This window comes from Sebastes umbrosus, chromosome 7 (assembly GCF_015220745.1).
Source record: "Sebastes umbrosus isolate fSebUmb1 chromosome 7, fSebUmb1.pri, whole genome shotgun sequence".
Taxonomy (NCBI): Eukaryota; Metazoa; Chordata; class Actinopteri; order Perciformes; family Sebastidae; genus Sebastes; species Sebastes umbrosus.
In genome coordinates this window covers 10,572,882-10,591,078 of record NC_051275.1, presented here as the reverse complement: position 1 = coordinate 10,591,078, position 18,197 = coordinate 10,572,882, and the positions used below count along the sequence as shown (strand labels likewise).

Sequence of the window (18,197 nt, the reverse complement as noted above, 5' to 3'; positions counted from 1 at the left end):
GTGTGTGTGTGTGTGTGTGTGTGTGTGTGTGTGTCATGGCTGTATTTTGATGTAATGTGATCAGTAATGAATTTTGTGGGGATCAAGATGCAATGGAGAGGGGGGTGAGTGGGGAGGGTGGGGGGGTGGGGCAAGAACAAGAGGCGACTGACTACTGGTGTCTGGGAGTCTCTAAAATCTAATCTAATGAAGAAACACAGAGAGGGTGGGGGGACGGCAGTAAAAAAGAGTGATGAGAAGTGAGAGAGAAAGAGAGAGAGAGAGAGAGAGAGAGAGGCTACAAATGAGGTTAAGCCTAACAGAGAGAGAGAGAGAGAGAGAGGGAGAGAGAGGGCGGGGGGAGACTGGACTGGATATGGCTGGAGATGGTTGGGGGGGTGATAGTCGATGCTAAATCCATTAGGGCCTTGTGACCCCCCCCCACCCCAACTTCTCTACCCCAACGCCGTCCCCACCACACTCCACCCCTGTGGCTGCCTCTATGGAGTTGCACCCCCCCCCCACACACACACACATTTAAATCAAAGGAACTCTTGTTCACTCAAGGAGGGGGGAAAGAGAAAGAAGAGAGAGCACTGCCACTTCCTAAACGAGTTAACCATTTGGACTGTCAGGGCCAACGGCATGTCTGCTGCACACACACACACACACACACACACACATATGCAGGCAGGAAGCCTCAAAGTAAAGCAAGGCATGTACAGATATGCCCAATCCTAACACACACACACACACACGCACACACACACACTCAAACAACCAGACCATCCCAGTAGTGCTGAGCTAATCCATCACTGGACCTTAACCTGGCAGCACTGTATACTGGGTAATGCCACAGTGAGGAAGTCAGGTTACCTAAGAAGACACTTAGCTGCACTGGACACATTTGTAATGGGATTTGGGATTTAGGAATTAGGAAAGAACCCAGATCACCAACGTGCTTTTGAAAGGACTCACTGCTACAATATCCACATGTAAAATCACCTTGCTCAGGTGCATAAAGCATCTTAAAATGTACTCACGAATGTATTTTAAGCCACATCTTCAGGACATCCCTTACTAGGTTTTTTTCATACTTACAGACATTTCTATAGCTCTAAAGAATTCCTTCACGTCTGATTTCCTTAGAAATAAGAATATGCCAAAATAGTTGAGGTACTCTCAGCGGAGACTTATCTTGACAGGAGATGAGAGTGTTTTATTATGGATGTACAGACTGAAAATGTATCATGGACAGTGTGTAAAGGCAGGTAAAACTCTGTGGATGCTTTATCTCGTCTGCTATTTTTTTGGTGCGTTTGTTTCTTCAGACTGGAAAACGTTTTTAGATCAGATTTACTTTGCGGTATAATTTTTTTGGCATTCATGCAACAAGAAAGACATCTTCGCCTCTGTACCACCACAGTGCCATTTAGCTCCCTCATATAACCACATCATAAAAAGTTTGGATTAAAATCTAAACTGGAATAACCTGAGCAGGAGCAACGTCACTTTGGCACTGCATTCACCTCAGTGAAAGACCTAACATTAGTAATCTTCAACCTCCAATGCCTTTAAAGTACAACTTTTAGATGAAAAGTAAACAAAAAATAGGAGAATAGAAGTTTTTATGGAAGTGGACATATATGTTCATGTGAAGTGTTTGTATGTGTGCATGCATTCTCTACTGACCTGTAGCAGATCCTACTATATCCCTGGAGGGGGACTCAGACATGGCGTCAGCCAGTCTCTCCCGGAGGCCTTCGTCACTCGGGTCTGCTGAGCCGACGTTGTGCCGCGGCACGCCAAAGCTCTCTGGCCAGCTACCACATACTTCCAGCAGGGTCACGCCGCGCCCGTCAAACGGACCTGCAAGCAAAAAAACAAACAGGGTTAAGACTCTTTTGATTACCAAATAGACTGAGGAATGCAGAAATATTTGCAATTCTCCTGCTGAGAATTACGGATCGGGATCAGGGCCTTCAGAGCCTGATCCATTTCTGATTCCAGGATTGCTAACTCAGTGCAGGCAGTTTTAATTTCCACGATGATATGAATTTCGTGATGCAATCAGAGCAACTTTGGCTTAAAACTAGTAGCGGAACTAAGTAGTTTACTCAAGTACTGTACTTGTACCTTTTTGTTATATTTGTTGTAGTTATCTTTACATCCCGACAGCAATCAATAAATGAAACGCTCTGACAAAAAAAAAGAGAAAATCTGGTATCTGTGGTTGTCACAGGACAGTAATAAGACTGTCCAATCATTTCATTCGGCCTGAATGAGTTGATTGGACAGGCAAGCTGATAAAAAAAATCATACAACTGATTCATTTTCTTTTTAAGAAAGCAATTTTTGCTTTTGTGGAAGATTTCCAACAACATTGGCCTTTTTGAAGACGGACTCTTCTTTTTCAGAATTAAATATATTAAGAGAAACATTTCTACCACAACATAAATTAAAGACACACCAGCTCCACTCGGGTCCAGCAAATCAGCTGGTTTAAAGTCACAAACACACACACACACACACATGCACGCACACAACAAACAACTTGTAAGCACAACACAATCTTCATGTCTGTCAAACCAAATCCACACAGACCTACACTGCACCTTAATCTTTTCTCCTTTCTGTCTGCCGTAATATCTGCAATCAGAGAGATCTTGTGCTTTGGAGCCAGAGAGTCTGCAACCTGTTTCTCTGTGTGTGTGTGTGTGTGTGTGTGTGTGTGTGGCAAGCCAGGCAGGCAGGCAGGCAGACACTAAAACAACTGGTTTATTCTATTAGTGTGTTCATTTGAATTGGTCACTGTGCCTGTCAGGACTAAGAGGTGATAAAGGCTGAAAGGGATGATTTAGAGGTGACGTAAATAAACGATACAAACACATGACATCACAGCTTCAATTTCTGCTTATCATCATCATCATCATCAGTTAAATTCTGCCCAGCTATAAATATGTGACAGACAGTGGGGTACAGGAAATGACTGACTCAAACAACACACAATCTTCATTATATCATTTTGAGGAACTTTTCTCTGTTGGGAAAACCGGCACAAGTGGCAAATCAAATCTTAGAGGAACAAACATGGAAATATAAAAGTCAGTGTGTCCAGTACAGAGGTAGAACTGGGGTTCAGGGATGCCAACTTTTCAATACAGTTTGGAGTGAGATTCGGTATCAGTGAAGTCGGTATATTTTATGAGTAGGCCTTCTGTGACTTTACCCGCCACAGGTTTTGATTTAAAAAGTTCAGCAGCCAAATTCTCAATTTTAAAGCATTTATAGATGGAAAAGCCACGTCAATAATCATGGTCAATGATGAATATGTATGGTTGATCAGCATACTTGCCAACCTTCAGACATAACAGCCTAAATGATGCTGATTATTCACCCTGAGTTCACTTAAAAAGTCGTGAGAAGAGACAGGGCAAGGAAGCCATCACTCACACACAGATCCAAGCCTTTTTCTACTTTATCCTGCTAAATGGGCATCTGAAGAATATTATCAATCAGAAAAGTTAATTTTTTAGTCAAACGTGTCTGTATGCTAACTCGCTGAGTTCTGTTTGGTGGTTTATGATGCTTGTCCATAATTGCTATTCGACAATTTCTATTTGATGAGATGGATTCCTGAGATGGCACATACTATTATAGCTGCAATCGTACTTGGGCACGGTACGAATCAATTGTACCGAATATGAAAACACCCTAAGACTTGTTTTCTCTCAACAGAGAACACTCATATTAATATTCTCAAACAACTGTGATTCTGACAGCAAACACCTAGAATGTGCTTAAATCCTACCATCTTACATGTCTACCCACACACTAAGACTTGTGTGGATAGCTTTGAAAAGGTTGATTTAATGAAATTTTAAAATACGTAGGCATGTCAAAGCTCTGCCAAATGGTCAGCTGGAGGTTTTAGTGTGTTGTATGTTTAGCAATGAGCCACACTTCACTCAGTAACACTAAGCTGTGTTGTCCAGATGGGCCTTTACAGCTACAAAATTCAATTCAGCCTTTACAGAGACACACACATACACACACACACATCCCAGTTATCCAGCATTAAATCAACCATTGTGCACGACATAATAACATCATATCACCTCTAAGGCAAAACACAGGGCTGTTGTTTGACACACATGCACACACACAGACAGACACACATCTAACAGGCTCTCATGGACGGCTTTGATGGAGGGCCTGCTGGCACTAAAGGGGAATCCTTTGAAAAATCAATCCAACACACACACACACAGGCTGCTTCTGAAGTGCAGCAAAGTTATCAGGAAGCTAAGCCACTGTGTGTGTGTGTGTGTGAGAGAGAGTGAGTGTGTGTGTTTGTAGGCTTTAGGAGGTCGGTCAGTGTTATCACAGTAGGGAGCATGGAGGCCCGTGCAGCCTCTCGCCCCAGCATTAGCACCTGTCACCGGCCTGCAGCGGAGCTGAGATTGGCCAGGCCTCAGGGTACACGCACACACACACACACACGCACACACAGAAACATGCACACACACAGAAACATGCACACACAGTAGTCTGCTCCCTGATAACCAGCGAGACAGGCAGATCAAAGGTTTTGACAGCGGTGGCTTTTCTGGATGATAAGAGCTTGGCAGAAGGTTAGGAAGAGCTTTAGGTTTATCAGACCAGGCTTTGACCAATATGGGTATTTGAAGGCCGATACTGATAGCTTTAGACTGAAACTTTCTATACAGACACACAAGGCACCCTTTAGCGGCGGTATGAGACGCACCAGGCTTTCCACTAACTACAATGTAAACTCATCCGCGGCAACGGGAGGGGAGGTGGATGGGTCCGACAAACACAAGACTTTCATCCAGGAGACCGCTGTTGGTGTCCCGTGTGTTAAGTTTCACTTTCACTTTACAAACGTAGTAATTTTAAGCCCAACCATGTTGTTTTCTCCTAAACCTAACTAAGTGGTTTTGTTGCCTAATCCTAAGAAAGTGTTTTTTGTTTAACTCACAACATCAACCACGTGTTTACTGCGATCGAAAAGTGATGCCGAGAGGTCTGACAGAGCGTCAGTATGTGACGAGTTGGGATGAGAATGTGTTGGGGTGACCTACACTCAACACTGTGCCCAAACACAGACAGAGACACACTGAAGCTGCAGCTCTGCTAACATGTTGCCTGTGTATACATGTAGTAATGATAGTAGTAGTTTGATTATTATATACGATAAAACAATAATATTACTACAAACATGCTTACTTTAGTTTAATCTCGTGAAAAAACTAATTTAAAAAACAATTAAGGACGGAAATTGACTTCATCTATCCACTGCATTGGTGTGAAGAGGCATGTATATGTCGTTGGCATCCACATGTGTTTACTGACATCTTTCTTTTTTAATTTCATCTCTTTAAATCTTTGGAAATGTGAGGATGTGATGTTGGCAGGAAGAGGAGGAGGAGGATTCAAAACACACGCCCTGGATTGCTGTTTTTCCCTCCATCATGTTAAAACCAGGCAGATTAAAAGCCTCTCTCCACCCAGCTGTTAGCCCCCACATACTGGCCCTACTTATCCCTTCAGCCAGTGCTACTTTCCTTAAAGATTTAATCACACTGCAGAGCGATGTGTGTGTGTATGTATATATATATATATATATATATATATATACCTTTAGGATAGGGACTTGCAGCAAGCTACAAACTAAAGAAAAATAAACTTAAAGATTCTCTATATGATATCCAGAGCATTACTATAGCAGCAAACAACTATTGTCTATGTAAAGATATAGAGGAGTAATGTCTACCTGAGCAGAGAATGAAGTCCCTCTCCCTCTGTGCTTTGTTGGCATCACTGAGTGTATCTTTTAGTGCTTGTTTGTGCATGTCAGCGTGCCCCGCTGGCTAGCTCACAGCCGCCGCTCTGCACTGCTCTCATACAGAGGTTACAGTTGATAACGCCGTCCCGACCGACGCCATTGTCGCGGAAGCGTAGCACCCACCCTCCGGTTCCCCCCTCAGGTTAACACTGTTAACTCTGTCAGCCGTGTTGCCTTTGTTTTCACCGTTAGCACTGTTAGCACTGTTAGCTACAAGCCACCGCCATGTTGAGAGCCGTTGAGAGGCAACATAAATGCTCCCAATGTTGCATTTAGCACCTGTAATGCTCCATTAATATTCTGTTCACCATATCATCATTATCATGATTTATCAGGCATTATGTTTTCGGGTTGTCCGTCTGTCTGTACGTACATACGTATCGCTGTCCGTACGGCTGTTGGCCGTCCATGAATATGATATCTCAAAAACACCTAGAGGGAATTTCTTAAAATGTGGCACAAATGTCCACTTGGACTCAAGGATGAACTGATTACATTTTGGTGGTCAAAGGTCAAGGTCGCTGTTACCTAACAAATCCCATTATTGGCCATATGTCAAGAATTCATATGCTGAATATGACAATTTCACATAAATATCATAAATGTATGTCATAAAAGACATAAAACTGAAAGGTGATAATTCTAATTTCTTTTGATTGTATGATTTTATTGGCATATTGTGGCATGGCAACATACTGTATACAGTTCAGTAGTTGTTAAGAAAGAGCTGCCTTGGAGTCTTCATAGAAGTCACTGTCCAGGCGAACATTCTCTGTTATAAACACCTGATAGTATATCATCAACTGCTGTATGATATTCTCCCATCTATTGGCTAAAACTTCAACTCTGATGGCACATTGTTGCCAGATCTATTAACATTTTTGAACTGTTTCTGGTCCCCTAATACCACTACTGACTCTGATAAATTTGTTATGGTTTCAGTGCGACATTCCTCCGCAGTTAGAGTCGCATTGTGGGTAATGTAGGCACCAGGTTTTGACAAGGAAGAACGATGCATGGTATGAAAAAAAGGATTTTCTCTGGTTCTGCTGCATCGATATTGATTCATCATTGTGAATCAGACAACGTTATGGAAGTGCAATGCTAAATCTCTTCTAAGAGAGTTTGGGGAATCAGAGATTTAGGATAAGAACACAAAAATGTTCTTTGCATGAGGCCTTGAAGCTATTTTATGAGGCTCCTGGTAGACCAATATCTTGACCAAGACTTGATTTAGCTTTTTTTCATTGTTACTCATCTGTATCTCACATGGTTGACTATATTTCTTTTTTTTTTCTTTTTGGTGAAATGACTTTTTATGCAATCCAGCATACCTAACACAAATCTCAGCTGGTGGCTGTGATATATTGTACAGTGTAGAGACTGTTGTATCAAAGAAATGCTACACATTGAATCTTTAACTGTACACCCAGTTTAGACATAAACTAGCACCTTACAGAAGAAAAGGTTGGCTACTTTAATTTCACTCTACAAACATGTTCTCGCCAGGAAGGTTAAAAACTCGACACACACACGCACACATACAGTTGAAGGTATAATGCTCTCAGGCCTCATGCCACTGTTTCTGGGTTACCTGTGCAGTTAAGATGCTAATGGCTGGTTAATGCTAATTCAATTAGGCTTTAGTGCGAGGGGGCTGATCGAACTAATTCCTTTATTATGGGTGCTGTATAATATGTAATGGTGCTTATGTGTGTGTGTGTGTGTGTGTGTTTGAGAGAGAGAACGCTCGAGTGGTGTTTCTGGGAAGTCAGGCACTAAGAAAACAGGAACAGTCTGTTACTAACAAACAGATCGTAAATCAGGTGGTAGTTCAGGTGGGAACTACACTGAGTTATGAGTTCATTAGGCACACCTCTGAAATCTAACGCGATCCAATGCAACAGCTTTGCAGCAAATCCCGTCTTTGTGAAGCATATAATGTTTCGTTTTTGTTAAGGCTGTGTCAGTCCAACTCTATGGTCATTTTGGAGTCTAGTTAATTGTGGTGTTCCACTGGACTGCATTTTATTGAGAGGTTGTACTGGAACCTTCTGTTATTTGCTATTTGACGACTATGTAATGACCATAATGACTAGCAAGGAAACCTAACAAATGCATAGGATGAAAAGAAAATAATGATGCATTTCCACAAGGAAACACAAGTAGTAAAGGGACATTTTTGACCAATGGTTCATCTGCGTTCTGCAGGCTGGTTTTTAAGAATTTGAGAGCTGCATACTGGTATGGCAACCCTGTCTCCTACAAAATAAATTTATATCATGAATCATGAATTTCTTTTGGCTTCTGAAGAACCACTAGGTTAAAGGTATCCTGTGGATCTTTTGACCACTAGTGGTGCTACGGAGCCATGCTTTTACGAGTGGGTCCCTGTTTTTGCATTGTGTACAAGGACGCACATGCACACCACGCTATTCAGCTGATTTGACAGTTAGTAGCAGTAATGCGGCCACAAACTAAGCCAACCAAGCAAACTGTAGCAATGCACCAGCAAAGGCAGTGAGGAAGAAGACTGGTAGCAAGCAAACACAGCCTGGTCACCTAAAAATTCCTTTCCCATACAACAAAACTGCATTATCAATTACCTTTCGAAGGAACGTATATTCTCCCGGATTACATTTTATTCGTCATATCACAAATATGTTTAATCAACACAGGACTTTTAACCAGGAGACTGGTGTTCGTGTCCAGTTTGAAACCAAAAGTAACGTACTTATTCTAACCCCAAACATGATCTTTTACTAAATCCCAAAACTAAACGTAATTGAGAATGCAGTTTCGAAACAGATAATGCACTATAATGCTGATATACACGTACTGTATGTAGAAATGTTGATATGAAACGTATTTTTGGTTCAGAAATGTCGAGATTCAACGTATCCGTTGTTTGCAGAAACGTACAATGACAACATTTTATTCTGCCGACCGGGTTGTGTAAACAATTCACTATTCAAAATATGTATATAAAAAAAAATCTGCTTTTATGAGGAAGGAAATGCATGATGAAAATAATAATCTGAGTGTCATTATGTGTTTTAATTAGTTGTAGATGACTGTATTTTTTTGTAAACAGGGCTGGATCTGAACACATTAAATGTACAAAGAAAATACAGTTTTTATATCAGCCTGTTTTTATGCAGCTGTGGGGAACCTCCATCATATCAGAGTTAGATGGCATTCAAAGGTCAGTGTAATCCTAGATCCTACGTACATTCCAGCATGGTGTTAATGCAGAGTACATTTCATTCATACTCCAGTACAATGACACCATTCACATGTTATATAGATTACTCCACAGAAACACACTTTTAATAGACTTTCACTTTCACACATACTTCTATGACTGTGCTGTGAACCTACACTGACATCCCTTCAGGCTGTGTGTGTCTGCATGTGTGTGTCAGAGAGACAGAGAGCGAGAGAGAGAGAGTGTCTCTGATATCCTCAGGGAAACACTGAGAGTGCTAGCTAGCTGGCGGAGTAGGTTTGTGGTGCAGTGTTAGTGTTAATGGAGATGTAAGCTCACAGGATTAGCACCCATAGGTAGGTATGTGTGTGTGTGTGTGTGTGTTCTTGACAGGCAGGGCCTTTCTTTCATTACATTAAGGCCAATGCCTCTAAATCATTTACTCCCTTTGCAGTCTCAGTGGTGTCGGTTAAGTGTTAGTAATCCCCATCAATACTGGGGTCTGCCTCAGGGCACTTTACTCACTACCACACACACTAACACGTGCGTGTACACACTCACACACCAAAACATATGACATTCAGATATGGAGACGCATTAACCTGTACTGCAGTTAATTGCAGACGAGTCCACAGACTACCCCGTCACACTTAACGCCCACTAAGATAATTCGAAGCATGTCAAATTAGACAGCAGCAGTGCTTTGCTCACTATTAGGTTTAACACTTTAACTGCAAGCTATGGCTTGTATGTGTCTGTCTCAGCACCATGTCATCCCGCATTCACTCACATACACTCTCTCACAGACACGCACACAAACAGAAGTTTACTTGAAGCCAAAGCCTAACCTTAATATTTATGTCCAAACCCTAAACTCTAAAACGGAGACTAGAATGCATATTTCTCCCATCTACCAAACATTTTTTAAGTTACTGTTGGTCCTATGATGGAACAATATTGATAAAAAAAATGAAATGGAAATAAGTAATATAAAATTGTAATAAATAATGTCTTTAATTTACGAAGTTCTATATATAGGGGCACTTCTGCTCATTCATCACGTTGAGTATGACTTGGTCCAACGTGATCTCATGGCAAGGCATATCAATAGCATGACAATTTAAGGACATTCCGCATGTCTTGCATGCATTTTAAGCTCTCTCATCTTAGCAGTGACGACACAGACTAACTCCCGGCTAATCCAAAAATGTGAAAATAGGTGGATCGTGGGTGCAGCCGAGGCAGGCCCGGGTGACGCAGCTGAGCAGACAGCTAGTGGTGAGCAACCTCAGACGGCACCCACCTGTCACTCAAAGTGACCACGCCCTCAATTATGCCTAACTTTGAACCTTAATATAATTTACACTGGTGAGTTATATACAATTTCATCCAACTGTACAGTTGTCATGAATGGGGAAATTAGCTATGGAGAACAAAACCATTTTTCTGCTGTAAAGTTGGGCATTTTAACATGGGGGGTCTATTGGGAATGATTTGCTTTTGGATCCTCAAGTGGCCAATTGAGGAGCTGTGGTTTTTGGCAGTTCAGTATTGAGTTCATTTCTCAGAACCAGAGGTTGCCACTTGGTGGGTACCCATAGAATTAATTTTCATTCAGATATCTTGAGGTGAGAGGTCAAGGGAACCCTGTGAATACGGCCATGCCAATTGTTCTTTGGCATGCCAGGTTGGTATCAATGGATGCCTTAGGTTGTCTTGTTTAATATGATACCAGTATGTTCACTCAAAACTGAGCCTGCTACAGCCTCTGAAAGACAGTAATGTCGGCCGAGGACGTCGGCGTCCTAGGGGAGTTTAAGAGGACAGTCTACTTCCAACAGATCCATAAAGAAATGGTTTTCCCAGTTTGGTGTGGAAGCACGTGATTGGCCTGCACGTAGCCTCTCCCTCAAACCCATCCCATTTTTTGATGAACTGGAACACTGACTGTGAGCCGGGCCTTACCGCCCAACATGGTTGGACCTCATTAATGCTCTTCCACACTCTGGTGGAAAGCAGCATATTAATGCCCGTGGTTTGGAATGATATGTTCAAGATCACATATGGGTGTATTCAAATTATTTATTAGAAAATATAAACCTTGAAAAGTAATGAGAAAATCAACAGCAGAAGTAGTGAATATTTAGGTATTTCCAATGTATTAACATGGGGTAAGAATAAGACTTGTATATACATACATGTCCTATATACAGTATGTGTCCTTCATTACAGAATATTGCCATGGAGTGATACTTGTGCCATGCTTGCGTGCCACAGACCCGAGTGCTGATGGCACAGCACATACATGCTCATGTTTGCACACAGATCAGGTAAACACACATGGACTGTGTGTGTGTGTGTGTGTGCATGTGTTTTCTTGGGGGCTGATTATGCTGGTTTGTTAGATCAAGTGGTGTGCAAACACACAGTGATGTGGGCACCTGAGTGGAGACAAACCCTGAGAGGGCTTGCACGAACATATACAACAACAACACATAAACCCATATACAACCACAGATTTTTAAAGTGCAGAACTGCAGTCCAAACAGGGTCAGAGACACAAAACACTTCATCTAACACTAATGAGGATGTGTCAAAGTAGACAGTCTTATCCCTCATCAGTATCTCACTCTCAAACTCAGACACATTCTAAAGCTTGTTGTTGTACACATATATTTATTCCCACCAAAAAATATAATCAACAAAAGTGTGTGTTTTGTTTCAGCACACACGGCACACTTCAGAAGTTTGCGTTATTGGCCACTTCATGTAGCATTGCACCATTTTATATACGTCGATGTACTGTATGTACTGCCGTGCTTCAAAACTGTGCGCAAGACACCAAAATATGAGTTAATATGAGTAGCATTTGCAAGATTTTGCCCTTTCTTGAAGTCTAACCCAAACAGAGACTGTACGACAGCACTGTGACCTCAGCGCTCTTAGATCCTGTTCTGTTCTGCTGGCAATAGAAAGGACACGAATAAGACAAATGCTTTTCAAGAAGAAGACGATTCAAGGAAAATGCCACATCTGGTCACACAAGATCTCAGATGAAGATCTGTATAATACTGACAGCAGCAGCAGTCTGGTCCGACAGATCAAACATGAAGTATCAATGTCAGCATTTTTTTTAGGCTACATTATTCAGGGACCCTACACATTTTTATTTTATTTATTATTTTATTTTCACTAATCTCACATTGGCTTAAATGAATGTCAGCATTTTGCATTATTTATCAATTTAAAAGTAATAATGCATTAGGTGAAAAAGATGCGAACCCCCTAAGGGGGTCAGGAGTCATGCTCCCCCGGGATGATGTCAGATTTGTGGATTTACAGTGAATTTTAAGGGAAAAACTCATTTTAGAATGAATGTAATCTACTGTTACAAAAGTAATGTAAGGGGGACATCAGTTCAGGGCAATATGAATAAATGAATAATAATATTCCACCCACCGCGAGCACCCTAGGTCCTTCAGCCATTGGAACAGGCTGCAAGGCACGCCAGTCAGTTGGTCCAGACTATAGCCTAAATTACACTTTGCACGTCCTTGAGCACGCCATGGTCCGTGTGACATACATTTTTTTATCAGAGGGTGTACGTGTAGGTTCTGTGTGGACATGCCGAGCGTAGCGTAGCGATGTACTGTGCATGTGTGGAATGCGTCCTCCAACCAGACATTATAAAGAGAACTACTGCGCGTGCTTGTTATCCACAGCTATCCGTGTACACGGACGTTCAGGAATATAATCGAGGCTAATGGGGGTTCGTTGAAACGGTTTGTTGGCGCCCAGTGGCAGCCGCCGACCTGCCCAGCTGCCCTTGGAGGAGGCTGGCAGACACGGACAGGCAACGAGAGACAAACGCCGAATGCATATACCTCGGAGAAACCCCGCCCGGAAGCACAAGGGACAGAGCAACATAGGGGAAGCAATGCCGAGGCCTGAGTGGACAGAAACACCAGACCCTCACATAACGTTAGACATTCTTTGAGATTTTTATGGCAATATTTTAAACATTAGCCAAAACAATGTATATTCAGAACTTTTCCAATCTAATTTCACAACTTTTCCAGGAGTTTCGTGAACATGGGAACCCAGATTATTAGAATGTATCAGAGTTGTATTCAGAAACTTGCATGAAGATGGTGTTCATAAAGGAAATCTGGTCAGACAGAGAAGACCTGGCACAGGACAATAATAAGTGAGAAACAACTCTTTCAGGAAGGGTAATAAAGAGATGAATGGACAATGAGGTACATTTGAGATGCTTTTATATGTAAGATAACGTTGGGTGTTCATGTATGTACGAAGTTTTCAGGCTGGCTGCAAATTTCCACAGCTGCAGAGAGGGAAAGTAATTCAATATGCTGATAGAAAACAGCTGACAGTGATTACGAAACTTACTCTATCAACATGCTTGTTTGGACAGTGGCACATATAAACTAAACCAAGCGCTGGTTCTTCTTAACTATTTGAGACCAAAATGGTTAAGAAACGATCTGCGCCCAAATCAGCAGGCAGCCAGTCATGCCGGCAGGGTTTGTGCCTAGCTCTGCATGTCTTTTGATGGTTCTGCTGCACTAATGAACGTCGCAGGAAAGGAGGGTGAGGAGGTGAAAAGAGAAGGGGAATTAAAGTTGCCTTGAAAAAGAGCCCTCCCTGGTCCTGCTGTTGGTTTCCAGAGAACATTAATAATGGCCTGAATGGGACACTGATTAGAAGGAGGCCATATATTTAACACTAAGCAGACCCCTGAAAGGGTGTGTTTGCTGACAAACGAGGAGGCGTGCTCCGACAGCCTATACGTATGAACTATATTTGGACAAGTGTGGCGTATGTGTGATCCTTATGAGTGTGGTGTGTTTTTGTACACATGAATAGTTGCATTCATTTCAGGTCAAAATATGGGCATTTGAAAAATGAGAAAGGGGCTGTGAGTTGAGACCGGTTTGAAATACTGTGTGGTGGGTTTTGCTCTCGGAATGGACCAGGAGATGCTTGTCATTTGCTTGACATAATTGTGTTCCAATCCCAAGTACAGAACCCAGATGATGACTCGTCGCACGTCTATGTTCACTCAAACATCAGCACTGTCAGTTGGTCAAAGGTGCTAATTCGCATGTCAAAGTTCACCGAACTTGAATTCTAAGTGAAAGGACTGTGTAAGAGCGATTCCATTGGTTAACGTAACAAAAATTCTGCTCCTGAACTCTTACTGTTGCGCTGTATCTGTGAGGCTAAATCAAAGGTACACCAACTAGACCAACTGGCCAGCATACAATGAATAAGGTAGCAACTACTGGTTTTCATTTCACCACCCTGTGGCAATCAAGTTCATCGAGGACATTCAGCTTCCTAACTAGCTGCATGCTTAGACTACTGGCTACAGATTATTACTGGATAACATTTACCGACCAAGGTAAGACTTTTCTTCTTCTTAACTTCTGAATTACCACACTTTATTGAAAATAACACAAACAAATTGAGTGTGAAGGGTCATTCTTGACCTCGGAAAGGTTATAGTCGTTTTGGGCTTTAAAGTCCCACGAAATGAAAAATACATTTTCCAAGTTTTAATCCTGTGTCCCCATGTTCATTATTAATTTATCTCTTGTTATATGCCAAATATAGGTCAAAGAAAATCAGTATCAGAGTATTTTTTACATTAAAATCTGATCAAAATTCCTCTATTTTTTCTTATTATAGTCGATTTCAAATGTTTGATGACTCATCCTGCACTCGGGGGTGTTTAAAAAACTTCATCCAATCAAATAAGACTTTGGGCGACTACCTCGCTGGAACTGGTTAATTAGCTTGTATTAGCTTTCAGTAACGTTTCTCACAAGAAAGTTACTTCTTAATGATAACCGTTACTGAAATATTTCAGTTCAAAATGTTTTATTTAGGATGAAATTTTATTTCAATTAATCTAGAAACTAGAATCTACAGGGTTCTACATTTAAAGTCCCAGTGAAACCATCTTTAGCTTCTCTACTGTGAGTGATTCCCAGTGAAACCGAATATTTGGGCGGTGTACCATTACAAGAGCGATTTCAATTAAATTCGTCACATTTGATTGGACCGCTAAAAAAGTTTGCGGGCTTAGAATGTAGCGCGATATGGAGCTACAGAGGACTGTGGCTCGGCTTCACACACACTTCACTTATCTCTAAAAGTTGCAGATTGATTGATGGACGGATGTCACGACATTATTGGTTGAAAATGGTAGGTGTTAGCTTACATAAGCACCAAGGTTATAATAGATTTGAATTTTCAATTTGTTTTTATTGTATTTTAGGTTTGACTTTTCGATTTCATTTTAGACTTTCAAAATGACCATGCCACTTTTTCTTCGCCAAAATTTAGCGTAAGTTTGGAGCTTTATTTAACCTTCTTCGCGACAGGCTGGTATGACATTGTTGGCATCAACTTTGACAGCCATAATATATATGAACTGTAAATATTCCTTGTAAATATAATTTAGTTTTTTTACTTTAATATAGTGTGTTCTATTTTATTGTTTTTATTCTATACTAATTTAAATAATATCTGTTTATATATATTTTTTATTGTGTGTAGCATGGAGGAGGCTACACCTACATTTCACTGCGCAATCCTGTATTGCATATGACAATAATAAATCCTTGAATCCTTGAATAATTTTCCTGGACCCAACATCATCACAAAACGGACACAGAACATCTTTCATCTGGTCAGAGACGTGGCGCCCACACAACTAAAAACTCCCTTCTGGGCGCTAGATATTGTTTTCCATCAAACCAAAACAAAGACTGGGGAGTGTACACTTCACGGTGCTAGCATGGCCAGCTAATTGATTTCAGGCCCGATCGTGTTGCTGTGTAATGGAGCAGGCTAACGTGATGATGAAGCTGGGATGGTCATGGTGATGACTTTCACAGGAACTCCAGCCTCATTTGTTTGTTTGACAGGCTGCAGGGTTGTGTGTGTGTGTGTATGTGTGCATGCATGTGTGTTTCTCCATTTGGCATAAAGGATATGGATTAAGCTATAGAGGTGACAGATGATATGTTTACAGGAGAATGTTTGCTTTCTGCACAATATTCAATTACAGGGTTTGTGTGTGTCACCGCCTGTGAATAAACGCGTGTGCAGAGTGTGTGCATGCCTAGTCATCTGTGTATTACAGGCTGTGTGTGAAAGGGTCACTTGCCTTTATCAATCACACAGAATTTGCTTACTTCCTTCTTCACTGTCTCTCCCCTCAATCTAAACCCCACACTCTTCACTTCTTATTCTTTCTGGGAAGTTGTCCAGTCCAAATCTAAACCGGTGCTGTCCACTGTTTACTGGAGTTCCGACACAGCACAAATAAATAGCTTAATGTTATTTACAAAAGAGACCTACTCATATACAATGCTGCCCCAAACACACATCCCTATAAACCAGGATTAGATGGTGCAGGGGTGTTGTGGTATCAGTACAGTTGGTGGTACTGAACATGGCAGTGGCAGCATGACGTGGCATGGCATCCTGAGATGTCTGACTGTCCTCTAAAGGAAAAAAAAAACAGGATTTGTCATTTATTTAAATGCCTAAATGGACTATGATGGTGTTTAGCAGGCACTCGACAGAAAAAGTCCTTGCATTAAAACAATGCAAGGGGTTATGTTAGTGACGTATTGTTTAAGGTACCAGCGAAATGATGAAATAGGATCTGATAGGATAGGATTTGAGAAGTTCTATGACTTTGAAGGCTTATCAGACAGCCAAACACTGCACAGCTGTTTACATCACAATAAGACTGGATTTCACAACTCTGGAAAGTGATCACAGTGGCAATCATTTTATCTTTCCCAAACCCTAAAAGCCGGGTTATACTAGAAAAGAATGTGTTAACTGCACACATTTTCACACGGTCTCAGCCGGCATTCACTGCACTGGGTTGTACAGATGATAAGTGACAGAAAGAGTTGGCCAGCTGGCCGAGTGGGTGTGAAAGTTGCATTTTCGGTTCCAATGTTGGAAAGGTGTGTGGGAAGAGGGGGTTTCCTAAGCTATTCGACCATCCGTAAAGCAGTTCTGATAGTGAAGTATACTGGCGTTTTAATCCTGAATATAAAGGCTCCGTAAACTGTGAGTAGTTTTCATGCCTAAACCTAACTCGACACGGGAGACCACTGTTTGATTTCTGTTTCCTTCCTACTGGCCTGGCTGCACAGAGGCGTGATGCTATACATGCTGTGGTATGCCAGCCCGTTCACACTCCAGAGTCGTCAACTACGGCTAGGTCAGTGGCCCTACGCGTCAAACAATGATGATCTAAGTGGCCATAGTTATGGCAGGAGTTAAGGGGAAAGTCAGGGGGTAGTATAAAGAGCAATAAAGTCTGCGTAGGGATGAGGTTTGGGTGGATAGATGGGTCAAAATAACACAGGACTTTCACACAGAAGACCGCTGTTCATGTCCCATTACGTAGTGTTACGTTACGTAGCCTACTTAATTTGCCGTGCGTACATAACGTAGCCTACTTAACTAAGTAACAAACATACTTATTTTAACCCAAAACACAATCTTTTCCTCAACCTAACCAAGTTGTTTCCTGTGAACACAGAAGTTGATTTTGAAAAGACGTGTATGTATGTAACAAATGGAAAATGATAGGTGTAAAACTGACCGTAAAGTGTCGTAGTTTAAAGCGTATAGGGCCACTGACCAGGCTGTCTGGTTTGATGCGTTGGGAGTGAGAATGTGTTGGGCATGCTGTGTGAACAGTGGTGATAATATTGTACCGTGCCTGGCTTCCTCTCAGGGGGGGGTAAACGAAGAGGATTCCCAAAGCCACAGCCTCATGTTCCTGGAAATCCCTTACAATCCCATTTGATCTTAACGCTCTGCCTCGCCTAATGTGTCCCTAAGCTGGCCTTATCACACCACAGAGAGGGCCAAAGGGGATAGACTGAGAGATCTTCAGTTGCATAGCTAGCAGGTTAGGGTATATGCTTCAGCTTCTATAGCAGCTCAGACAACTTGTGCTCCATCAAACCAGTTGAACAATGAGCTCAGATGTTTCACATGCTCTATCCTGCATGACATCTATACAGGCAGCAAGACAAGAATGAGAATGACCATGTGGCAGGACAGAGAGATGAAGAC

The 18,197-nt window shown here is 41.7% G+C and overlaps 1 protein-coding gene across 1 annotated transcript in view; it reads right to left on the bottom strand.

Moving 5' to 3' along the window:
• Positions 1 to 18,197, bottom strand: part of bcas3 (BCAS3 microtubule associated cell migration factor) — a 355,427-nt gene that overhangs the window by 29,906 nt on the left and 307,324 nt on the right. The window contains exon 23 of the mRNA XM_037774551.1: positions 1,672 to 1,848. Within this exon, the coding sequence (XP_037630479.1) occupies positions 1,672 to 1,848 (177 nt within the window). The remainder of the gene's footprint in view (positions 1 to 1,671; positions 1,849 to 18,197) is intronic.